This window comes from Schistocerca cancellata, chromosome 1 (assembly GCF_023864275.1).
Source record: "Schistocerca cancellata isolate TAMUIC-IGC-003103 chromosome 1, iqSchCanc2.1, whole genome shotgun sequence".
Lineage (NCBI taxonomy): Eukaryota > Metazoa > Arthropoda > Insecta > Orthoptera > Acrididae > Schistocerca > Schistocerca cancellata.
In genome coordinates, this window is record NC_064626.1 from 95,206,906 (window position 1) to 95,233,372 (window position 26,467).

The window sequence follows — 26,467 nt, forward strand, 5'->3', positions numbered from 1 at the left end:
CGGTTCTAGATAGAAAAATTCAGAGGATTGTAGACTCCGGTGATCTTAGAGGTTAAGGCCCTCTTCGACTTAATCATGTTGGGTCCTGTTGGCGTGTTGGATGACTCATCAAAACGTAACAATGCTCGATCGCGCGTGTGCCACATTCTCCAGCGTTGCACAAAGGAACGTCTTAAAACAATCCTGAAATTATATATACCAGCCATTTGAGCATCTTCTTCTGTGCGGATGCACAAACAGTGCCCGAACTCTTACGAGAATCGGCAGTAAAGCCGCGAGTAATGAGTATAATGGGCAGGGGCACTATGAATATAGTGCGGGACAATAAGCTGCGACCGTGGGTCTCACGAGAGGCGTGCCAGAGATAAGTCCCTGCAGTCGCAGTGTCCTCTGTGTCCTCGGTGGCTCGGATGGGTAGAGCGTCTGCCATGTAAGCAGGAGATCCCAGGTTCGAGTTCCGGTCGGGCCACACATTTTCAACTGTCCCCGTTGACTCATATCAACGCCTGTATGCAGCTAAGGGTATTCATTTCACTGTAAGCCTGAAATTGGCACTGTATAAACTGAAGGTACCGTGATCAATCAAGTTTCATGGGAAGAATGTGTGACTGAATGAGACGATCGCTTAGTATCAATACCCACAGAAGTAATAAGAAAAGTTGCTGATTTGGTAACTCACAAACAATATGTGGTTTTACGTCAAACTGCAGACCATTTAGATGAAGACTTAATCAAAAAGTTTGCATTTTTTCATACTGAATTCAACACTGTCCTTTGACCAGACAGTCGCAATTATCTTGCAAATGGTTCCTTAGCGACCTCACGTTTATTGGAAAATTATTGCTTGTGTTAGCGCACTTTCACCCATGTCTCTTTTTGCTTTAGTTTTGATACGCTTTGTATGGGTCTATTTTAATTTTCTTGAAGAACATGAATCCCGGCAGCTGTTAATTTTTTGCGTACTTTATTTTGCCAACCAGTTTCGATGCCTCATTGACACCATCTTCAGGCACCTACTGTATACACTAGCTAGATATGTCATCTAAACGTCTGTATTACTATGGGAATCACTCAGCTGGTTTCTAAAGAGGTGTGGACAGTCACGTCTACAGAGGAGTTTTAGAATTCTATGAAAACCAGTTGGAATGAGTGATCCCCATACTAGCACAGACGTTTAGATGGCTTATCTAGTTTCGTGAATCGGGGCCTGAAGATACTGCCAGTGAGGTACCGAAATTGGTAAATGTCGTGTGAGTAGGGCCTCCCGTCGGGTAGACCGTTCGCCGGGTGCAATTACTTCGATTTGACGCCACTTCGGCGACTTGCGCGTCGATGGGGATGAAATGCTGATGATTAGGACAACACACACCACCTAGTCCCTGAGCAGAGGAAATCTCCAACCCAGCTGGGAATCGAACCCGGTCCCTTAGGATTGACATTCTGTCGCGCTGAATAGTCAGCTACCGGAGGCTACGGCTGTCGGGATTCATTTTCTTCAAGTCTTCGACCAGCCGCAGTTCCATTCCATTCACACATGATGGAACAATAGAAATTACAATTTTCGGTCATAGCGGAATATGAAAGAATGGTAGAAGCTGTAGGATTGATCACCTATTTCGAGCGGTCCTGGAGTGTTGAGACGAAAGTAGCGCCATGCATCGGTATGGGGCACGTCTGGGTTGTGCGCCTGCAGCGCGTCATAGTGGTGACGTAGGGGAAGTGTGACGCGGGCGAGTGGGCGTCGCGATTGCTTGTGCATTGAACTCCCCCGTAAACGCGGCGGGCGCTAGAAATAGGCGAGCGGCAATTCCCGGCGCTATGCTACCTCCGCGCGGACAGAATTACCCAGCGCCGGCGCGTCAGCATAGAATGCATAGCATAGCACAGTGCGCCAGCCAGAAACAGTCGCTGCACCGCGCCCCTCCCGTGCCTTCGTAAACACGGCGCTGCACGTCTCCTAACATTCCTCCTCCTCGTCATGCAGGCTCCAAGAACGCTCTCTGGCGTCGCTGTGACCTCGTCCATACGACATGCGGCGTGCGCAATTTCGCAGCTCGCCATAATTACCCCACGTTTTAGCACGGTCGTACGCTTAGGGAAGTGTTATATGTGAGGGTGCCTAGACTGCTTTTGATAAGCAGTCTATGCGGTAGCACCCATAAAATCCAGATCACTGGATTGGAAATCGAACGCCACTAGCAACCTACACTCTACCTCCCGCTGGTTCCGTGCCGCGTTCTCTGATATCTGGGGGCAGAAGGTTCTGGATCGTCGTTGAAATGTTGGGGGTTGTAATTAAAGCGCAACTACTCGAAGAGGTGCAGTGTGGGCTGTAATAATCATATGGCAGCAAAACTTATTAAATTTTGTAATACGAAACAGATTTCCATTGGAAAAAAAATTAGTACCAATTTTGGCCACCAGGTGCAAATCTGGCGCTGTGAACGCAAGAAAGACAAATAGAAATGCTTCCCTGTGTAATGGAATAGAAATGGAGCATGGTTGGATCAGGTCAAACAAGTGGCAAAGGTGGGGTTGTTGATTTTATTATTAACAATTTGTTTAATGTGAGCACCGAAGGCGTCGACGAGATGCTGCACCCACAAAACGACATGCGTGGACAATGGATTCAATAGTATCTGGATATGTAATCAAATGGTTCAAATGGCTCTGAGCACTATGGGACTTAACATCTATGGTCATCAGTCCCCTAGAACTTAGAACTACTTAAACCTAACCAACCTAAGGACAACACACAACACCCAGCCATCACGAGGCAGAGAAAATCCCTGACCCCGCCGGGAATCGAACCCGGGCGTGGGAAGCGAGAACGCTACCGCACGACCACGAGATGCGGGCGATATGTAATCCATCCGACATAAGATCATATAAAATTCAAAGTGGACGTAGTCAAAAGAAAAGAAAACCGCCAGCGTATTATCAAGAAGGTACAAGAAAGCGACGGAAAAATTCCAACGACCATCGCATTTGACTTTGAGCCCACCAGCTGCTTCCGCCATAGCTTTACAAAATACGACCACGCTTACAAAATAAAAGAGGTATCAGCCGCAAACAGCAGAATGTCCTTTTGGCTGCACACAAAGATGCAAACACAGCGTGTAGTGCGGCAAGAGTGAAGTTAGGAGGCTTATTAATGTCCTTGTTATTTCGTAGGTGACTCTACCTTTTTCTATTCTGTAGGTTATATTTTCTTTATTTTAATGACTAAAAATAAGTCTGTGTCTCTAGTTTGCAATGCTTACGATTGCCCCTAGTCCTGATGCCATGATGTTTGGGTTGTCAATCTCGTATGCATACGCCTTGCATGCATTTTAAACTTTAGCTATTTTTACTCCGTATGACAATTTTAATGACATGTTTTGACTCGCTATTTTTCGTGTCATTGTTTAACCTATTTATTCTGCTGTATATAGGGGTACTTTAATGGACTTCCGGTTTCATGTGGTTGCGATGCTTTGCATATTCATTTACTAGTTTTACGCATTTTTTGTATTTCGTAAATGTTCCATACGCCGGTCACGCGTGCCACCTGGGCACCTCCTTGCTGCACTGTACGTACCTTCTTGATGATATACTGCAGGCTTTGTTTTCTTTTGACCAGGTCCACTTTGAATTTTATGTGTTTTTATGATGGATGGATTACATACCCAGCTACTGTCGCGTCCATTTTCCATTTTATACAGCTTTATGACGGATGGGTTACATATCTAGCTATTTTACACAACATGATTTTGCAAAGCTAGTGTTATTCCAAATAACGATGCATGTCCGAAGGAATATTGCGTCGTATTTCTGAACAGCACAGGCACTGCAATAAATGTCGCCCTTGCATGGAAATATACGTGTACAGGTTGTAGACACATGATTTGTCTGGCCGTGGGTCGTGCACGGTTAACCCAATGGTAAGGCGAACGCTCGCTATAAGCGGGAAATCCGGATTCGGTTCCGGTCCAGCACGAATTATCTTTTTCATTCCGTTATACAGCTGATGCTTGTCCATATTCGCAACTGCGAATACATTTCATGTACTTCTACGTAAGCTACTAATACTTTCAGGTTATTTTACCGGCGTTGCCGTCCAAGATAGGACCATGTCTCTTCCTTTAATTTATTGTTTTTTTGTTTTGTTTTTGTAGGCAATCTAATGATGCGCCAAAAACGTGAAACGTGTCATTGATATTACATAACTTCGAAAACAAAACTGTTTTTATTCTGAAACTCCTAAAATGGCTCGCTCACGACTTTCCGTGTGATCTTCGGATGTAAGCAGCAGTGCAGCACAGACAGTGTTTTTCGAGGATTTGTCGTTGTTCTTTTCCATACCTGTACTTATGTGACCGGCTAATGTGACAGCTTCTCACCAAAGGATCAGTAAATCATTTGCAAGTTTTCCCTTATCTCCTCTGTGCTCAAGGAAATATTAAAGTGGAAATGCCAATGATATCTGAGAGAGGCCGCAGCATTAAGCAGGAGGAGCGGAGACGCGCCTGTTTATAGAAAGCGACGAGTGGAGAGGAGGACGATGGTGTGTGTGTGTGTGTGTGTGTGTGTGTGTGTGTGTGTGTCTTCTTCCCTTCCGCTTGTGTTGGCTCCCCGGGTTGAGTTGCTGCGTCATCGCCGGACGCTAATTAATAGGGGACCACTGATAGGACACGTAGGAGCTGTTGTGGCCTCTACAAGGACGGGGCCGCATCCCCATGTAGCACCACCCACTTTATGCTCTAAATCTGGCAGCGCGCTTCTGAAATCTCTCGTCACGTTGAGGCATTTCCTGTACGGTACTTTTGTGCTGTACTGGGGCAGCTAGACCTCTACCATTAACATGCAGCTGAAAAATTTACGTTACCTCTTTAGGCCACCGTGACTAGTTTTCTATCGTACCGGTGTAAATGATTCCAGACTATTTTGATGAACACTGGTTACGCAGTTTTAAAAGCATCACAACAGAAGCCCCCTAAATAGGAAGCTTGTAAGAAATTCTTAGCTGACGGCACTTTGCGTAGTTAAGACAGAAGACAACGAGAAACTGTGCAGAGACGATTTTACATTTACGTTCAGAAGTGAGAATGACATGCACGGATGAGAGACCCTGCAGTTCGATTAAAATTGCTTGTTATTTGACATTTCACGCGTTGTAACTCGTATCCTCCAATGAGAAAGCTGATCGTCACACTCGAACCGTTCGCCGTTGCCAAACTGCCACAACAGATGGTCGGTTCACTTGGCAATTCCTCGTCCAGCTTTTTTTCTTGGTGTGCTTGGATCCCGAATCGTGTGTCTGGCACTTTTATTTCGTATCTCATTGCACAAGATAACCACGCCAAAAACCGAGAGAGGTGCCACAGTGGTTAACACTCTGGACTCGCATTCGGTAGGACGACGGTTCAATCACGCGTCTGATCATTCTGATTTAGGTTTTCCGTGATTTCCCTAAATCGCTCCAGGCAAATGCCGGGATGGTTCCTTTGAAAGGGCACGGCCGACTTCCTTCCCCGCCCTTCCCTAATTCCGATGATCTCGCTGTTTGGTGTCTTCCCCTCCCCCCCCCCCCCCCAGACAACCCAACCTAATCCAACACCCCGGCCGTTGTGGCCGAGCGGTTCTAGGCGATTCAGTCTGGAACCGCGCGACCGCTACGGCCGCAAAATGGCTCTGAGCACTATGGGACTTAACATCTTTGGTCATCAGTCCCCTAGAACTTAGAACTACTTAAACCTAACTAACCTAATGACATCACACACATCCATGCCCGAGGCAGGATTCGAACCTGCGACCGTTGCGGTCGCTCGGTTTCAGACTGTAGCGCCTAAAACCGCACGGCCACTCCGGCCGGCGCTACGGTCGCAGGTTTGAATCCTGCCTCGGGCATGGATATGTGTGATGTCATTAGGTTAGTTAGGTTTAAGTAGTTCTAAGTTCTAGGGGACTGATGACCTCAGATGTTAAGTCTCATAGTGCTCAAAGCCATTTGCACCGTCTGCGCGCACACATGACCTCTCCCTCTCTTCCGCACCGAGCAGCAGTCACGTGCCCTTAGTTGGCCACTCCTTAGGCTAAGACCAACTGCGGAAAGGTTTTATTGACTCTCAAAATTGGCGTGAAGTTCTCGTGGTCAGGAACTAAATGCCACGGCCTCTCCGCACTAAATGCCAAACACTAACGATGAAAACTCGAATCCGAGGGTGAGCTGTCTGGAAAGACCTCATCGTCGACAGGACGTTATACCCAAATCTTCTGGCTTTGTTCCGCCATCAGGATTCAATTTTGCCTTCCCCCTTCGAGCACACCACATCGTTATTCGTTATTGATCTTGGCTGCTGAGCAGTTTCAGTAGAGCTTGTGCAAGATAACTAGACCAGTACATAGCTTATTGTCTCATTCGTTATCTTGTCGTAGTTACTGTAAAATTTGACATTATGTATGGAACTTTACGAAACACGAAGAATTTGCAATGCAAAATAGTCACTTTGAGTTAGCTTTTGGTTCATGTTAGGCCATTTACCGCTGCATACGAAATGGAGCTAACATACTAGATTTTTCTTTAAACTTGACCACGAGGTCTATATCTATATTGAGAAAATGGTTTGTGTATAGTGCACTGACTTCCGATCGAGTGCGCCAACGAGTGTGTGAACGTATCCATCACATCTGTCATATCGTATAAACGGTTCGATACACCAAAAAGAGTTTTTGGCAAATGACAGCACGTAAAGTGGAGAGTATTTAGCCACATAGTTAACGTGTGAAACATTCTTATCCACCGCGACATACGGGTGACTACAGATTTTTTCAATGCATTAAAGACCGAGCGGGGTGGCGCAGTGGTTAGACAGTGGACTCGCATTCGGGAGGACGACGGTTCAATCCCGCGTCCGGCCATCCTGATTTAGGTTTTCCGTGATTTCCCTAAATCACTCCAGGCAAATGCCGGGATGGTTCCTCTGAAAGGGCACGGCCGACTTCCTACCCCATCCTTCCCTAATCCTATGACACCGATGACCACGCTATCTGGTCTCCTTCCCCAAACCAACAAACCAACCAACCAACCAACCAACCAATGAATTAAAGTAATTTTTTTAATTGCCATCGATAGCTGATGAAAATTAGTATGGTTTGTAACAACACAAAAGAAGAACTGGAGCTTTTGTTTTTATGTCGCGCATAAACTTTTCATAAGCTGTTTGACCTTACTTGTCCTCACCTGTTCGTTTAATGAAGACTGTTTCAGGGTGCTATCGCAGTTGCAACTGCATCAGCGTGATGAAACTGTGTAAACTCCGCCGTGTTTTGACAAGACAAGCAAAGAAGGTGTAGAAGAGGCGAAAATAAATCGCTCCCTCTGTTGAAATTTCAGCTGAATCTTGTACCCATCGTGTTTCCACTAATAAACGATTTCCATGTCAAATTATTGGTTATACTGGCGTAACCGGTTAATACGATCGATTGCAGACTCGCAAGCTATACCTTATTTCTGCCTGATTTGCGTTTGTGTGAAGCGTTCAGTCGTAGAACCACACCTCCGCGACCACACTGTCTCGTCCGCAAGGGAGGCGTTCCCCCACCCCGCGGAGAGCGCCCTCCCCCACTATCGTTGTCTCCACTCCGACGGCGGCGTCTACGCTGCTAGGGGCAACCGCACTCTGCTAGCCACTGATTAGCCGAGCGGTCTAAGGCGCTGCAGTCATGGACTGTGCGGCTGGTCCCGGCGGAGGTTCGAGTCCTCCCTCGGGCATGGGTCTGTGTGTCCTTAGGATAATTTAGGTTCAGTAGTGTGTAAGCTTAGGGACTGATGACCTCAGCAGTAAACTCCCATTAGATTTCACACACATTTGCTAGCCATTGAACTCTTTTTAGGGCAGGTGGTGCAGTGCGTCGATCACCATTCCTTCTAGGTTAAGTGCATGGTGGAACAAAAATTATGCCACTTAATTCAGAAGTTTTGACTCACCTAGCATGAAGGTATGTTTGTCGAACCACCCATTGCACGTGATGTGGCAGTTTCCACTACGATCGAGAGAGGTCAGAAGTAGTATTCCCGCACAGTGTGCACCGTGGTTTTCGCCCGCTACGACTGAGTGCGTACTTCCGTTTTTACGTGATACACTGTAGATTCAGCTTTATATTATAGGTAAGATAATGACTTACGTGCGTTCAGAAGCAATGTTGAATTCAAGGTTCTGAGTTACATTGTGCAGAAGACGACTATTTCATGAATAACTCTGAGTTCAAAATATGTACTACCAAGCATCAACGTTGCTCCAGAAGTACCTTCAGGTCAGTGATCATCACACGAAGTTGCAGAGTGTAGTGGTGACGATCCGTATTGCATGTCAGCTGCATCTCAAAGCAGGGTGAGAAGGGTTATGATAAGCTGTACAAGTTACGACCGCTTTTGTCTTTGCTGGGTAACAATTTCAGGTCTTGCTTCCAAGACAATCACGCTGCACGAAGTGTCACGCGTGGCAGGTTCTTCTATTTCAAGAATACGTCTTGCATCAAGTAGCGCCACCACAGTTTTCGAAAATCTCTTTTGTAAAAAACATCGTGATGTCTGTAAATGTTCTTATTCTAATGTAATTGTGTAACGTTTAACCAATTTTTTATAAAATTGTTCAAGAAATAAAATACTTGTGTGATAAGGGTCGAAATTTGTGTCATATTTATGTGCCTGAAACAGTTAACAGGTTTATGAAAAGGGTAGTTGCTACTCACCATATAGCGGAGATGCTGAGCGGCAGATAGGCACAATAAAAAGACAGTCGGAAAATGAGATTTTGGCCAACAAGGCCTTAGTCGGTGTGTGTGTGTGTGTGTGTGTGTGTGTGTGTGTGTGTGTGTGTAGCAGCTATCATTTTAATAATATTGTTATACTCAATCCTGGATTTCCCACTGTAGAGTTGACACGTTTGTGTGTTGTTGTGCCGCAGGTTCGGGGTGAAGCCGTGCACGGGTCGCGTATCGCTCTCGGACGTGCGCATGCCGCTCATCTGGCGTGACACGGACCACTTCAAGAACAAGGGCGACTACCGACGCTTCGCCGTCTTCTGCCTGGCGCGCATCGGCACCGAGATCTACGACACCACGCTGCTCTGCCCCGTCGACCGATCGCTCACCGACCTCACCTTCCCCGACGTGCTCGTCTTGTTAGTACCCCTACTCTTCCTTTCTCTTTCTGTCACACACACACACACACACACACACACACACACACACACACGCCAAACTGCTCTAGCTTTCGTAGCAAGCAAACAGTAGACATAAGATGTTTACATCCTATTGATAATCCGACACTTGTAGAAAATACCGTACATGCAATGAGCCCTGGAAGTTATTACCAAGTGAGGTGGCGCAATGGTAAGTACTACACTCATATCCAGGAGGCTACGAAGTGAAATTTCTCCACTAGCCATGCAGATGTAGGTTTTTCACTTCAAGCAAATGCCCAGATGGTGCACGTTTCCTTCCACGTAGTTCCCCAGTCCAAAATCTTGTGCTCCATCTCTAGTGATATCCTCGTTGACACAGTGATAAATCCTTACTTCTTTACAGTAAATGCAGCCAACACTCCGCCGCCCCCCCCCGCCACACACACACACACACACACACACACACACACACACACACACACACAAAGTCCGGGAACACTTTCAATTATTTGTTGCACAAGAACAAAACATTGTACAGATATCATACATATGTCATTTTGAAGAGAAAGCCTGAAAGTTTTTTTGCATGTGTACCGTCACAGCATAGTTTGGTAATTTGCCAATAGTCAGTGCTAGTCGCAAACATGGTAAGTTCAGGTGCGGAGCGAGCTTTCTGTGTGTTGGAGTTCGACAAAAACAAGTGTGCTACAGCTGTTCAACAGATGTTTAGAACCATGTACGGTAAGAAGCCACCAACAATGAGGGCCATTTACCCCTGGCACAACAAATTCGTTATGATGGGTTGCTTGTGCATGGCAAAGAGAAGTGGACGTCCCAATGTGACTGAAGTGAATGTTATTCATAAGGAGTCCAAGGAAATCAGTGTGTTATGCATATTGAATGTTTGTAAAAAAAAAATTTTCAGTGTTCCTCTTCAAAATGCAATATGTATGACATCTGAACAATGTTTAGTTCTTGTGCAAAAAATAACTGAAAGTGTTCCCAGACTTTATGTACACAATGTACACTCCTGGAAATTGAAATAAGAACACCGTGAATTCATTGTCCCAGGAAGGGGAAACTTTATTGACACATTCCTGGGGTCAGATACATCACACGATCACACTGACAGAACCACAGGCACATAGACACAGGCAACAGAGCATGCACAATGTCGGCACTAGTACAGTGTATATCCACCTTTCGCAGCAATGCAGGCTGCTATTCTCCCATGGAGACGATCGTAGAGATGCTGGATGTAGTCCTGTGGAACGGCTTGCCATGCCATTTCCACCTGGCGCCTCAGTTGGACCAGCGTTCGTGCTGGACGTGCAGACCGCGTGAGACGACGCTTCATCCAGTCCCAAACATGCTCAATGGGGGACAGATCCGGAGATCTTGCTGGCCAGGGTAGTTGACTTACACCTTCTAGAGCACGTTGGGTGGCACGAGATACATGCGGACGTGCATTGTCCTGTTGGAACAGCAAGTTCCCTTGCCGGTCTAGGAATGGTAGAATGATGGGTTCGATGACGGTTTGGATGTACTGTGCACTATTCAGTGTCCCCTCGACGATCACCAGTGGTGTACGGCCAGTGTAGGAGATCGCTGCCCACACCATGATGCCGGGTGTTGGCCCTGTGTGCCTTGGTCGTATGCAGTCCTGATTGTGGCGCTCACCTGCATGGCGCCAAACACGCATACGACCATCATTGGCACCAAGGCAGAAGCGACTCTCATCGCTGAAGACGACACGTCTCCATTCGTCCCTCCATTCACGCCTGTCGCGACACCACTGGAGGCGGGCTGCACGATGTTGGGGCGTGAGCGGAAGACGGCCTAACGGTGTGTGGGACTGTAGCCCAGCTTCATGGAGACGGTTGCGAATGGTCCTCGCCGATACCCCAGGAGCAACAGTGTCCCTAATTTGCTGGGAAGTGGCGGTGCGGTCCCCTACGGCACTGCGTAGGATCCTACGGTCTTGACATGCATCCGTGCGTCGCTGCGGTCCGGTCCCAGGTCGACGGGCACGTGCACCTTCCGCCGACCACTGGCGACAACATCGATGTACTGTGGAGACCTCATGCCCCACGTGTTGAGCAATTCGGCGGTACGTCCACCCGGCCTCCCGCATGCCCACTATATGCCCTCGCTCAAAGTCCGTCAACTGCACATACGGTTCACGTCCACGCTGTCGCGGCATGCTACCAGTGTTAAAGACTGCAATGGAGCTCCGTATGCCACGGCAAACTGGCTGACACTGACGGCGGTGGTGCACAAATGCTGCGCAGCTAGCGCCATTCGATGGCCAACACCGCGGTTCCTGGTGTGTCCGCTGTGCCGTGCGTGTGATCATTGCTTGTACAGCCCTCTCGCAGTGTCCGGAGCAAGTATGGTGGGTCTGACACACCGGTATCAATGTGTTCTTTTTTCCATTTCCAGGAGTGTGTATGCACATACACTACTGAGAAGATAAAGAACTACACCCTTTCTTTGGTTTCAATCCACCCAAGATTTATTATTTCAATAGTGCATATGGAATACATTAAATGACCATTCTCCAATGGAAGTATTGCATTGTCAGAAGAAAATGTATGTTCCTTGTTTCTCACAGATGCAGTTCTGTTGCGGTACAGGTAACAGGTTGATCGGAGTTTGGCGTGGCAACTGGAAATGTATGCTAGAGCAGTAGTTCACGGGACAGTAAGATTCACGTATACTAAACCTCTAAATTGCACACAGCTTTGACACGAAATTCTGATGATGTAGGGAACAAATACAGTGTCCCAGTGCCCCGTCCAATGGTAGTGGATTGTACCCACCCCTGGACCGACACCACAGAGATGTGGGTATTGCTAAATGGGAAGTCCAGGTCTAGCACTGTGCAGTTTCCAGATTTTTTTTCCACAAGACGAAAGAACATCTGGGACAAATGAGATTTTCCGACAATGTGAATACACACAGTGGTTCTTGAATGGCTACATGACCGACGATCTGGTTTCTGTCATTGAGGAACTGACCGACTGATCGAACCATCAGATTGTTGTTTACAGAGATCTGGTAACTCTGTTGGAAAACTGCATCGTGTACACTGTCGGGAAAAAAAATTAGTACAGCCTTTTAGAGGTACCCAATTCATTCGAGACTTGTTGTTGCAACACTGCATATAGAGTATTTGAAATGATTACATTTGCACATCAACAGCACAAGCCATTCTGTGGTATCAGGTATTGGCCCATGCCGAAACCCTCATATCAGTTCACAGTGTAGCCTCCACCGGCGGCAGTGCTGGAGTTGAATCTCACATGCAGTCTATTGTACAGATGATGAATACGGTTCTGGGATAAGTTACGCTGTGCCTCCTCGACCTTTTCACGTAGTTCAGTTAGAGTTGTTCATTGACAAGTCACACGAGTCACTTCTCCGACCGTAATATCCCATGCGTCCTCAACTGGAGGCAAGCCCGGAGATCGTTCTGACCAAGAAAGTTGCTGTGTGTCTTGCAGAGCATGTTGAGTTTCATGTGCAGTGTGGAGGCGAGCATTATTGTGTTGGAACAGTACATCATCTTCCTAACGCAAGAATGTATAGAGCGTTGTTTAATGTCCCCTCCAGAAACACCAAAGAGGAATGAGAATTGTAGCTTATTGCTCCCCAGATCATAAGGCCAGGGGTGGGGCTGGTGTGTCTTAGATGAATGCACTCAGTGTTCATCATTTCTACATTGTGTGCACAAATGACTATCACTTGCATGCAGGCGGAATCTGCTCTCATCACTGAAGACCATGGCATACCATTCCATCTTCCAAGTGATCCTCTGACAGCACTAGTCGAGCTTTCTACGTCGGTGCTGTAATGCGAGTGGAAGACGAACTAGAGGTGTGCGTGAGTGTACTCCCCCTTCTATTAACCAGTTCACAACAGTTTGTGTTGACACATCTGGGCTCATAAGATCTCTTATCTATGCTATGGTAGCTCTTATCATTTGTCACTACTGGCCTTACAGTACACGTCTGTGCTGTGTGGATGTCCGTAACCTCATCTACAGGTATGAGAATGTTCAGGTGACCACGGATAACTGCATCATTCCACAACTGAAGCATCACATCCAACTTGGGTGGCAATTCTCTGAAAGGACCATCCTACTATTCAGACAGCCATAATCTGAATCCTTTCAAACTTGCTTAGTTGGCTGTAGGAAGCACAGGTATATTTCCTTGGTGTGGTTGCCTGCCTGCTTGCTTGACACATTTGCACTGCACTGTGCCCTCCAACTGTGAGAATTTCCTATTAAAGAATAGACAGAGATGACACTCTGGTAGCTATGCCACAGTGCTATCTGTTGGTGGAAGTTGTTATCAATAAATCTACTATCCACTAGGCAGCATATGCTATCATTGGAACAAAATTGATTTCATGTTTCCAGATGTACTAATTTTTTTTCTGGCCCTGTTATTATCCTCATTTCCACCTCACGAGCTGACAGTACAATAAATTCTGAAGATCTTTGATTGTGTTCCAGTAAATGTTCTAATACTGGAACTGGATTTCATTAATTCACATCTGGTCAGGCCACATGGACAACACTACTGTTTCATGAATTGCATCCTGTATTATAGGGACAGGAAGGAAAGAAAATTAGGGTTTAACATCTGACGACATTAAGATCATCAGAGATGGGCCAAAACTCGCATTGCTTCAAGGATGGTGAAGAAAATCATCCTTGTCCCTCGAAAGGAACCATATCGCCTGAAGTGACTTAGGGAAATCATGGGAAACCTAAAACTGTATGGCCGGATGTGCATTTGCACTGTCTCCTTTCTGAATATGAGTCCAGTGTGCTAACTACTGTACCACATCACTCAGTTTTTAGGGACAGGTTTCATAATTAAGTACCTGATAATTTAGTGTGCAGGTCACAAACTAAAGCTGTAAAAGGAAGATCTATTCTATTGTGACTTTTCTGGAAGATTTCGCTGTGACAAGAGACTACGTCATTCTACACAACTTCTTTGTACACCTGTTAGGTACTAGTGCCCTATCCTGGTGCGTGCTCACACTAACAAAATTTGGTGTGTATTTTGATGTTCTAATGGCACACCTTTCTATAATTCTTTCATTTATGTCTCTTCATAACTGAAAGTGCAGAATCCTGTATACAACTGCAATACACATAGTTCTATGTTTGAATAATACACACACTATGGAAGTCGCATTTTCTACAGTTGTGCACAAGTATGTACACTGTGACCAGTTTTTAAGACTTCTGCATTGCAGCTAATATTATCTCTTGACTTTCAGAGCAGTTATGGTTTATTTGTTTGACAACTATGAGATCATTTCATTAACTGAACAGACTTCCGTTATCTGTCTCTTTCTCTTTGATATCTCCGGAGGTGATTTTGCCTTCTACTTTCCTGAACATTAACACTTTCTGTTAATGTGTGTGGAACCCAGACCTCAATTTCTTAAATATGTACTTGCAGTTGGTTCCTGCAATGCATAATGGTCTACTAAAGGTGCTACAGTAGTTTAATTCGCAGTGACATGTAATTTTTCTTTAATGATGTAAATTCCCTTACTTTTTCGTGAAATACGGAAACAAATTGAATTCTTAACTTTAGAGTTCAATTTTACATCTGTAAAATGTTTCACACACTATTTTTTCTTTAATCCACATACACATTTCCATATCTGGATGAAGTTACAATTTCTTAGAAGTGATTCACTGATGACATGCTCTCAAAATGAAATGGCACAGTTCACTATTTCCCATACCCTGCCCATCCACATGTAATATCATAGTGTCATGTGTAAATATTGTATGATTTTAATAAGTTCAATCTACAACAACGTTTGGGCATTATGTTCAGTGTAACCAATTGCATGCGGTTCAGAATTAATCAGTTAATGAACAGCCAAATGTGAAGTAAAATCAGATATGTACTTGATAATGAAGTATGCAATAAACATGAACCTTGTATATTTATTGTTTCAGTAACAATATTCCAGCGGACTTTGAGTTCAAACTTGAGGTATACTCTCACATCCTGCAGGATGATCTTACAATGGCGAGCACACCACGAAAAATCAAGAAAACTATTCACAGTTCCATCAGCCGCACTGTTGGCAAAAAATTGGCAGCAACGCTTAGAGACGAATTAAACTCTGGAAAAATGTAAGTCTGTACATAAACATAATTTTGCGTTTATTATTCCAGAGCATTATTGTTGTTAATCAGTTAGGATAGTTTGCAAATTAGTTTTGACACACTGACTGAGTAAATTCTGGGATATGCATTAAATGTCTGCAATGAAATAGTACGACACTTCAGAGGCTTACTCGCAACAAAATGATCCTAAGTTACTTTGTTGCATACGGATGTTGTATTGTGTAATGCGTCATGACATAAAGTAGTATCAGAACTATTTTTACATGTTATCTTCTGTAACAAATAAACTCCAGAATTAATAATAAAGGATTCTGTATATAATGTAGACATTGAAACTAGAATTAAGTAAACTGTTTTCACCTTTTTTTATGCAACATGTTCCTCAAACTTGGAATTAGCAACAATTATTTCTAGCTTTAATAGATCACACATTATGCATATTTGATAACTGTATTTTAATTGCAGTAGCTGAGACTTAAGTATTATCTGTTAATGTTTAATGCTTATGTCTGATGTGTGTTTCTTCATAGCTAAAGGAAAGAGTGATTTTTTTTATAAAACTCTTCACCCACGGAAAAAAATATTCATTCCGTTAAGTATGTCATAAATTAATGCATACTTTTTGGCCATTCTGGGTAATGATGTGCTATGAATTTTATCATCATATTAACCTAACCATTATAGTGGAAACATCTTACAAATATTACAGTAGTAACAAGGGAACCAACAAACTGCCACATGGGTCGTTTTACAGTCACAAAAATACATGCTGTTAGCATTAAACAATTGTCTGTTTATGATTGTGATAATTTATGTTGGATTATAGGATGTGTCATCGAGCACTGTGGTGCACTGTGTTTCTTACTCGTCAATGCTTCATTGCTGTCGTTGTCCAGTGAACATATTAATTCTGTTGACAGACACATTTTACATGCATGAGTAATAAAATTCTGTCATCAATTTGACAGAAGGAAACCTAGGAAAGGAATTTGCAAATCTGAAAGATCAAGATTTGACAGTATCTAAAAATTTGGTTGTCAGTCAGTCTTGCTCCAGTTAACATTTATGGACCTGACATTCCTCTGTGGTCATAAATATTTTTGGTCTCCAGTTTGTTACTCCTGTAAATCTTCATTTAAATAATATGATCTTAATAGCCTGTTACTACTACTATCTTATAAATTTCAAATTTAATAAAATGCTGGTTAATTAATGTTTGTGCATGCAGCATGATTTCGGTAACATCTGTTGTCTTTTTTTTACAGTGGTCCAACATTTGAGCTTATGGCTACTGCCAGGTTAACCCTGGATGAAGTCCATGACAGTATTCATACCCATGACATGAAAGTAGAAAATCTGGGTAAGAGATATATTTATATATTTTCTAGATTTTGTGTTGTAACATGACATTTATCAATAAGATTTTCCCTGCCATAGCAATACATGCACAATAACCAAGGATTATTTCATAAAGACAACAAGGTTTAGGAGCAAAAAGATAAATAGATTGTTCCCAATTGTAGCTAAAGAATGAATATTTTGGTAAATTATTCATCTCATACATTAAGTCTTATCTGAGTTCATTGGGAGAGAGTGTATTTTGGTTAAAATTAAATTAACTGAGCCTGGATTAAATGTAAATTTAGTCCTCATAGAAAACCCATGCCTGTTTGAATTGTGTGGTTCTAAGTGACTTGAATTGTGTTCAACAGAAAAGTATCATCTCCCATTTTTCAGAGAATCGCAGTCATCAGCTGCCCCTCTTCGGACATTTCTGCTGTCGACTTGCCGCTCAGCCAGACTGTGTCTCCCGAGAAAGCTATTCAGGAGAATTCAGCATTCGGGAGAAGGGGCAATGGATGCCAGTGTGGGGACAGCTGCAAGCCTTTAGACTGGACATGTGGTCTCATCGTACTGACTGGGAGCAGAATCAGGAGCCTCTACGCTCCATTACTGTTGACAGGGTTAGCAAAAATTTTTATTCTCTCTCTCTCTCTCTCTCTCTCTCTCTCTCTCTCTCTCTCTCTCTCTCTCTCGTGTGTGTGTGTGTGTGTGTGTGTGTGTGTGTGTGTGTGTGTGTGTGTGAAGAGCAGGTAGAGAGAGGTAGAGAGATGTCAATGATATACATTTCGAAACTATACTTGTTATACCTGGGTCATTTGCTAATCTTGTCTTGTCATTACTGCCTACTTCTCTCCTTTTCTCTGCAAAAGAACTTTAGTGTTAAAAATGAAGTGTATTACATGCAGTTTGCTGTGCAGTGTTCATTCCTTGACTCACATCTGCTAGAAAGAATAGCATGAAAATGTCTACTTTTGCTGTGGAATATTAATTCCTATAAACATCAGGTTTCAAAAACATTTGCACAGCCATGAACAAAATCATGGACAGACAGAAATGATAGTTGCAACTTCCTCATCTTCACTACCATTTTGTTGTGATGCAGAATTTTTGTTCTTAGAATCAGTAAAATGATTTTCACTAACCACATGTAAGGTTAACTGTAGTTATCTATGTAGACAAAATTATTTTGACTATTAACTGATTGTGTGTAACCTTAATATCTGTCATATAGGAAACAATTATTCAACCAAGCAAAACTGCATCAAAGGAAATTACAGTTTCCAACTTATGTGATGGCAAGGATGAATTAATGATTATTCGCACCAAGAACACTGATGATCAACAGAACTGGATAAGACACCTAGTGCAGCATACAAAAGATCACAGAAGGTAATTAAAAAAATTAAAACTAAAGTATACTTGTGCATAAGAAGGTTCAGTTAATTGAAATCACTTGCTAATTTTTTTCACATTAAACTATGTGCAGGTGGAGGCATGCAGCAGAAAAATTAATGGAAATTCCATCTCCTGGCTCAACAAGACATTCCTTTGCGAGGCAGCTCCGTCAGGGATCACTGTATGATGAGACACCACTTATTGGTGAGTGAATTTTGATGTGTATCAACTTATTGAGTGGATAGTGAAATATAAAAACCAGAGGCCACTTACAATGCAAAAGAAGATTGTTTAACATTGAGGGCATAAATGTTGCTACTTAATTTCAACTAAACTACTGCCAATGTAATAGGGAACTTTACATTATGTATGCAGCTGACCTTGTAAAGCCCTGTAAGGCTGAAGTGAAAGGAGGATATGGGCCTGGATGCAACATAGATTGTGGTAGTGTCTCAAACTGTATACAGTAATCATACTCAGCCTTCTACTCTTTTATTACAGAAGTGTTCTTTAATGTGCTCTTTTTGTCTGTAGATTTATTCACTAGCATTCTTTAATGATTCCAAAATTTGCTGAAAGTTTACAAATAATACTCATTTCTTACATGTATCATCTTTGTGCTGTTTTATTCAGCTATCTAAAAAAAATCACTTCAAAACCAAGTCAGTCTAAGAGTGAAATATTTTTGTGTATGTGTACTGGATTTATTTGAATTGTATAATAAGACAAGCATTTATATTCCTTAAAACAAAAATGAGCGGCTGTTGAACACTTAACAGTATTCTCAACAAAATAATGTCAGAGTTCAGTGCTACATTATCTTCTCCAACATGGTTTGTTCTGATGTAGCTCTCAGTGCAAAACTTCTATTCTGCTGGTGTCATTACTCCCTAGGTGAGGTTGTTTGTATCAACTGGTTGCTGTCACATTATTTTGTTTTCTGAACAAAAATAATGTCCCCAAAGCAAGGAAATTCTCCACTATATTTTATCCACTTCTATTTTATTATTACAAGATGGTATGCATGGTTAGCATATGTTGTGTATATATAGGGCATTCAGGTGATTGTTGTGTGACTGTAATTGACTTGCCATGCAAAATACTCCTGACTGTTCCATATGACCATTGTGTGTGGATGGGATGGGGATGAGGCATTAGTGCACAGCTTTGCAGTCACTTCATTTTTCCAGTAGTTAGGTCTTAAAAGCCATCATGTTTTATTACTTGTCTGTTTCTCACTCTTTCCAAATTACTTTTCCTTTACTTGCATGGGTGACCTGTAACTTTCTTGTTTGATGACCATCTTTAGTTCTATGCCTCCATTTTGACAGTGTAGCATTTTTGATGGAAGTGATGACTTTCTTCATCCCAGCCAAGAACACATTGTTCACAGCTAGCTTATTGGAACCTCAGATGTACTAGCACAGTAGTTTCCACACTAACACCATACCTACTACTGTTGTGGTACTTCATATAAGCAAAAAGTAATATTTGAAGTATCTCTTGAAACAGCTGCCTGCATTCCATATAATCTACAGTTCTGTTAAAAACTTTCATTCAAGCACTAAGTATAAAAATCAACTGATCATAACAGAGAGAACTGTAATGTATGTCTTCCAGATACAGCACACAGTACCAACATAACAAAGTCTTCCAAATCTAGTGCAGTATGTGGCTACCTAGTCATTCATAATTTTTGTATTACGTAGACAAAGTGATTTTCTATTTTTCTGGGTAGTTCATACCACTACTGTCATTTTCTGATTAAAGTAATCTTGTGATTGGCAGTTGGAAAACATAACACTGGGAGAAATCTGTTAACCAAGCACTAATCATTTTGGCCAAATCTCATATGTTGTAAATCTTATTTCAAAAGTTATGATGGTAAATATTGTGAAAACATTGAACCTAAAGCTGTTGGTATCAACAGAATTCAATAACACTTTGTCTGCAGTTTCGGTCCATGCAGTAGGGATAAAATCATAACAAGTGTTTCATATTAATATATAATTTAATTGTCAGTCTCTTTAACACAGTGATTACATAGCATAGTAGGGTGATTACAGAACAGAAAAATCACATGTGTGGACTGTTGTTGGCTACTGTGTTCCTGACTGGCCAGCTACGTAATTGTTTTGCTCCATTTATTCATTTACTTTTTGACACACTCTTGCATTCGCTCAGCACTGGATGTTTGAGCGTTTTTGGATTCCTTTTGATAGGGGCTTTCCTCCAGTTTGCATTTTATGTAGTTCTGGGTATATTTAGAAGTTATATGAGATGACATCTTTCATCATTTTGCAATTTTTAATTTAATGCTGACATTCACTTATATTCCAGCAAATATTTCTGTTGTCTCAATTTGGGTCCTAGAATTGCTCTGCGAGCTCTTTGCAATCACACTTGAATCAATGTCCTAGATAAATATGTTTCCATGCTACACTAATTTATAACTTAACAAAAAGCTAATTCATAAAATACACTCATAAGCACCTACACTGATATGATGGTGTCACAGGCTAAATGTATTCTGCAAGACAAATATGTACAGACACTATCTATCCATTCCTGGCTCAACCACTCTTTACACATTATCATTCTCATAGTTATTGGCATTTAAACTCTGATGTTGTTTTGCCACAGAAGAAAGGCCGACTGATGAACAAATAGCTGTTATTGTGTCAGACTGCTGAATGTGATCTCCCAATGCTGATATCTCCTGCTTTCAGTTGCCCATCACAAGGTTATTAAAATTATTAGGGAGAACAGAAATGATACATCCAAGAGTCCCATGTGTATGTAAATAAAACTGCTCATTAAATCTCTCTCTCTCTCTCTCTCTCTCTCTCTCTCTCTCTCTCTCTCTCTCTCTCTCGTGTGTGTGTGTGTGTGTGTTTTTTTTGAAAGTTGATATAAATGAATCTGATGACACTAGAAATTTTGCTTGTTTCTAATTTTTTTTGTATAGTACAATGAGTGATATTCAACACTGTCCAGAATTACACAATTTACAAAAGATGCAGTTCTGTACCAGTGTTTAGTTCTTCTGGCACAAGATTAACCAAAAGTCACTATTTTGCTGTCAATGTATCTTCAAGCAAAATAATGGTGTCACGGGATTTGTCCTTCTGTGTGTTACATGCATGGCCTCTCATCCTTTATTAACAAACTGGCATGAAGTATTAACTATGAAATATACCATGTGTGAAGTATACATATTGTATGTTAATTCATTTAGTAGCTTTACCTCATCCCTATTAACAAGACTTTTGCTCTTAAAATTTGATTAACCCTTTTGCCTTTCTGCTAACCTTAGGTTAACTGGTCATCGTGGAAATCATTGGTAAGCAGTAAAGTAACGCTGCCTTTCGTTTGCTTTTTTTTACTAGCAGACCACATATTTTATTCTAAAAGAATTCAAATGTTGCAACAGCATGTAATCACTGCATAAAAGCACAAGCTTAATTAAAATAGTATATTTTCTAGATTTGTCTGTCTTTTAAACTTGTTTCTTCTTTATATGATGCTGTGTTAGTATTAGAAAAGCTGAAATAATGCTTTGCCAGCTTGAAAACAAATGTTTGGGACATTTATTGTTTTTAATTCTTTTCTTTATCAGTGCATCCCAAAAAAGAGATGTTTTTCTCTTGAGGTTTTGTTCATTCTCTGTTTAATGATTGTCTAGTTCTTTTCATTAGTTATGTAAGTTATGTATAATTGTTTAAGTTATATATAATTCAAAGTAAATATTTTTGAAAGATATGGTATATTTACTATGTTTATTTCAGTAAAGGTGGAAAGAAGCAATGGTCTGAGAAAAAACACAAGTGGCTTAAAGAATTATCAACTGTTTTCTCTACCGAGACATAAATGTTAAATGGAAATAAAGCTCATATAACTTTCAGTTGAAAGTCTTCCAAGTGAAACATGTTACATAACTGACTGCTCTCAAGATTCAGCATTGGCCCATGTTCTTATTGAACTTTTATATTATAAGGAGCATTCAAATGAAAAGGCACAAAATGTCATAACAACAAAACCGACTGAAATTTTGCAGTGTTACGTTGCTTTAAGCTTAATTACAGACTTACTATTTTATCAGTTGATTTGTTTTCACGATGTAACGCCTGCTGTTTACGTCCTCCTTCGTTGCTGAGCGATGTGTCACTTTTCATTCTGACGCTGCAACTCTTCCTTTCCTATATCTTTACTACTTTTTATCTATATAAGTGATGAACTATTGGTTTTGCCGTTTAACAACTTTTTAATAACTGTGGAAGTATTACAGGCATCGGGTCCCAACTAATGTGTCACCCGCCTATAGGTTTTACATGAACCTTTCAAGACTCGATCAATCTGTTTACAAAGAGAAAGCAGGATATCTCCTCCTTTGAAGTTGTCCAACAACGACCTAGGAAGCTCGACACCCTCGTGGCCCAGGCTCTTTCATGGCTTGTGGTAGTGTGCAGCATTCGTTTTATTCCTTGCCCACTTGCCACTACGTCGAACTTTCGAGGTGATCGTTGGGCAACGTCTTCCACGTTATCTGCAACATAAAAAAAACTTTCTTCTCACAATATTTCTGAAAACCCAAAAAACAAACTTAAAGAACATAATAATAATAACTGTTCTTACAATTATTCATATAAGACTTGGTCGATTTAATGAGGGATGGGACAGGCCTAAGCCTTGTGACACCACAATTTGCATATGCAGCTCTGGGATAACTTAGTGAGACATGCAGGAACCTGAAAATAGTGTCTGGTGTGGTTGCATGTCTTTTTCAAGTCCCCCTACAATGTTCGAAGCTGTGTCCTCAACAGGCCAGATGATGGTTACTGTCTGTTTTGATGTCCGAAGTCTGATAATCATTGAATTCCTCAAGCACAGGAAAATCAACAACAGTGGTGTATATTGTAAGACACTTTGTGGCCTATCAAAAGCAAACGGCCTGTGCTGTTCATGTAGGGAGTGATTCTGCTCCATGATAATGAATGTTCCCACATCTCCAATGTCACACAAAATTTAATGGCAAGGTTGAAGTGGGAGCATCTTGAGCATTCACCATACAGCCCACATATGCCGTCCTGTGGCTTCATGTTTAGTACACTATAAACATTGCAAAGGGGAAGTGCTTCAACTCACTTAATGAATTGAAGGACACAGTGGAGGAATGGTTCCTGTCACAGCCACAGGAATTCTGGAAAAAGGGAATATTTTGGCTCGCGGAATAGTGGGATAGTTGTGCTCTGGCCTCAGGTGGTTACTTCAAATAAAGACTTCAGTTATACACATGGTGCCATTTTGTACCTTTTCTTTCGAACATCCCTCATACATATATGGCAACAATAAAGTCTGAGACATTTTTTTTATGCTATCAGTATGGTAACTTGTCTTAATACCAGAGATATGAGGTAGAAAGCGAATGTGTCGAAGAATGAAAAAAGCTGAATGTGAAAATAAACTGTAGTATCAAAGTGAGAGCTGACTGCACTCTTACTAACAGCTTACACTTAGAGAATATGAAGCAAAAACTGAAGGTTCATACACAGTTTTTAACTAACTTGGCAGAAACAATTTAGGGATGCAATGCAAACATCTTCACCTCATTTGTATAACATGACCCATTATCATTCATTTTGTAGTCCTGGAACTCTCATATCTAATATTAATATACAACTACTAAAACCAATGAGAATAACTTCAATAGCTCTCTGGCCTACCTGAAACACTGTGTTCGCAATTTCAACAATAACAGACCAACGCAAAATCAGACTATATCAAAATACATTGAAAGTAAACAGAAAAAATAGATGACACTTAAAACTGTTTAAATGTGAGGCCTAATCTGGATATTTAATGTTCGGGACTTTGTGAAATATAAACAGATCTTTGTGGCTACCTAAGAACAGGAGTTAGATGCTCCAAAGACATAACAATAAAACCTTCATTATGTCTGTTGAGAAACACAGTTGATGTTCAGTAGCAAGGGTAGTGCAGTACTGCCTACATATTATCAGGTGGAGTTATTAACTGGCTAGTGAAAATTAATAGTATTACCTGGTGTTTACTATTACATTAATAAAGTATCATGTGACATTCCATGTGTCTACCAGTAATTTATGCATTGCTCTGCAAAGCTTTAAAGTTCCAAATTTGTAAGGTTTTGATAGACTTTAGTCTCATGCTATTGCATATTATTTGCTCACAAATTTATGTTTGAATAGGTTCCACCTTCAGCAAACACAAACTTTTCTTTGCGGCTAGCCAGACAGGTTTCACTGAAATTACAGCATTATCAGTGGATTGTTTTATTTCCTCTCTGTCAAATACCAGGAAAACTGCACTTTATATCTGTACATATATAATTCAGTATTTAAGAAAATTATTCACATATTTTAAGATGGACAGTTGTTTTAATGTAAACCTTGTTAACACATGAAACTGGAATTGTGTCCTTATTTTCTCATCTTGTGAACAGGAACACAGTGCAGATAAGTGGAAGAATACTATATTGCATGCACATGTGCAATATCTCTCTCTCTCTCTCTCTCTCTCTCTCTCTCTCTCTCTCTCTCTAAAACACACATGCACACCCATGCTTCCACATAGAATAAAATAATGTTAACCACAAAAGTGCAACATTACCATTCATAAATTTTTGATGTAAGTCGCTTTCCTACATTAAGTTCTCATAAAACAAATTTATTTGTAAGGAAACACAGACACAAGTTTTAGTTTCAGTCTCAAGAAGAATATTTTCTTATAGATGTAATAATTACCATATTTTGAGATAATCAGTTGTGGATAAACAATACTGAGTTCCTGAATGAGCTCTTTAAAATACTTTCCTCTTTGTTGCCATCCAGTTTGAGGAAATCATCTCTTTAGTTTTCTTGATGCACCCACAGGGAATTTTATATCAGAAGTATACTGTGTGTGTTTTTTGTGGTTTTAGGGCACAAAACTTCAATGGTCATTAGCGCCCAGACTACGTTAGGAATGCACCGCCAGGCACAAGTTTAAAACAGCAACTAAAAGGGAAAACACGATAAAAGACAGACTGACAGGCATAGGATTAAAAAAAAACAGCATAATCAAAGGTCCTTAGAGAGGTTGGTCAAGTTGATAAAATGAAGAATGCGAGCAGCTGCTCGTGGGTCATCCGCTAAAATGGCATCTAGACTACAGGGCAGGCCAAGATCAAGACGCAGTGTGTTAAAATCCGGGCAGGACGTTAAAATGTGGCGGACCGTCAGCAATTGCCCACATGGGCAGAACGGCGCCGGCGCAGCCGTCAGCAATTGCCCACATGGGCAGAACGGCGCCGGCGCAGCCGTCAGCAGATGGCGATGGCTGAACCGGCAGTGTCCAATTCGTAACCGGGCCAAAACGACCTCCTCCCGCCGAGAAGGGCGGGAGGAGGACGTCCAAGCCACGGGAAGAGGTTTCAAGGGCCGAAGCTTGTTCGATAAAATGCGCCGACAAATGACCCTGCTACAATCTGACGAAGGGACACAACAAGAAGCTGTCAGAGGCTGGAGGACTGCAGCCTTGGCCGCTGCATCTGCAGCTTCGTTCCCAGGGATACCGACATGGCCAGGAACCCACATAAAGCTAACCGGAGAACCGACGTCCACCAGCTGCTGAAGAGAGCGTTGGATCCGGTGCACAAAAGGGTGAACCGGATACGGATCACTGAGGCTCTGGATGGCGCTCAGGGAATCGGAGCAGATGACATAAGCAGAATGTTGGTGGCGGCAGATGTAAAGAACAGCCTGGTAGAGGGCAAAGAGCTCAGCTGTGAAGACCGAACAATGGCCATGGAGCCGGTATTTGAAACTTTGTGCCCCGACAATAAAAGAACACCCGACCCCGTCATTGGTCTTAGAGCCATCTGTATAAATGAAGGTCATATTAATGAACTTCGTTCGAAGTTCGACAAAACGGGAGTGGTAGACCGAACTGGGGGTAACCTCCTTTGGGACCGAGCTGAGGTCAAGGTGAGCGCGAACCTGAGCCTGGAGCCAAGGTGGTGTGTGGCTCCCGTCCACTCGAAAGGTTGCAGGGAGTGAAAAATTAAGGTGTTGAAGGAGGCGACGAAAGCGAACTCCAGGGGGTAGCAGGGCAGAGACATACAACCCGTATTGACGGTCGAGCGAGTCGTCAAAAAAGGAACGATAAGACGGGTGGTCGGGCATTGACAGTAGCCGACAGGCATACCGACAAAGCCGTATATTGCGCCGGTAGGTGAGTGGCAATTCACCAGCATCAGCATGAAGACTCTCGACGGGACTAGTATAAAACGCTCCGATCACAAGACGTAAACCCCGATGTTGTATGGAGTTGAGGCGGCGTAAGATGGATGGCCGTGCAGAGGAGTATACGA

General features: G+C 42.2%; 1 protein-coding gene across 3 annotated transcripts in view; it reads left to right on the forward strand.

Moving 5' to 3' along the window:
* Positions 1-26,467, forward strand: part of LOC126166217 (rhotekin-like) — a 512,066-nt gene that overhangs the window by 475,421 nt on the left and 10,178 nt on the right. For 2 of the 3 annotated variants that reach the window (XM_049920385.1, XM_049920384.1), the window contains exons 3-8: positions 8,949-9,164; positions 15,166-15,345; positions 16,605-16,699; positions 17,077-17,303; positions 17,915-18,072; positions 18,170-18,282. In XM_049920385.1, the coding sequence (XP_049776342.1) occupies positions 8,949-9,164; positions 15,166-15,345; positions 16,605-16,699; positions 17,077-17,303; positions 17,915-18,072; positions 18,170-18,282 (989 nt within the window). Of the gene's footprint in view, positions 1-8,948; positions 9,165-15,165; positions 15,346-16,604; positions 16,700-17,076; positions 17,304-17,914; positions 18,073-18,169; positions 18,283-21,394; positions 21,422-26,467 lie in introns of all 3 variants that reach the window. The other variant, XM_049920386.1, reaches the window with a different exon arrangement.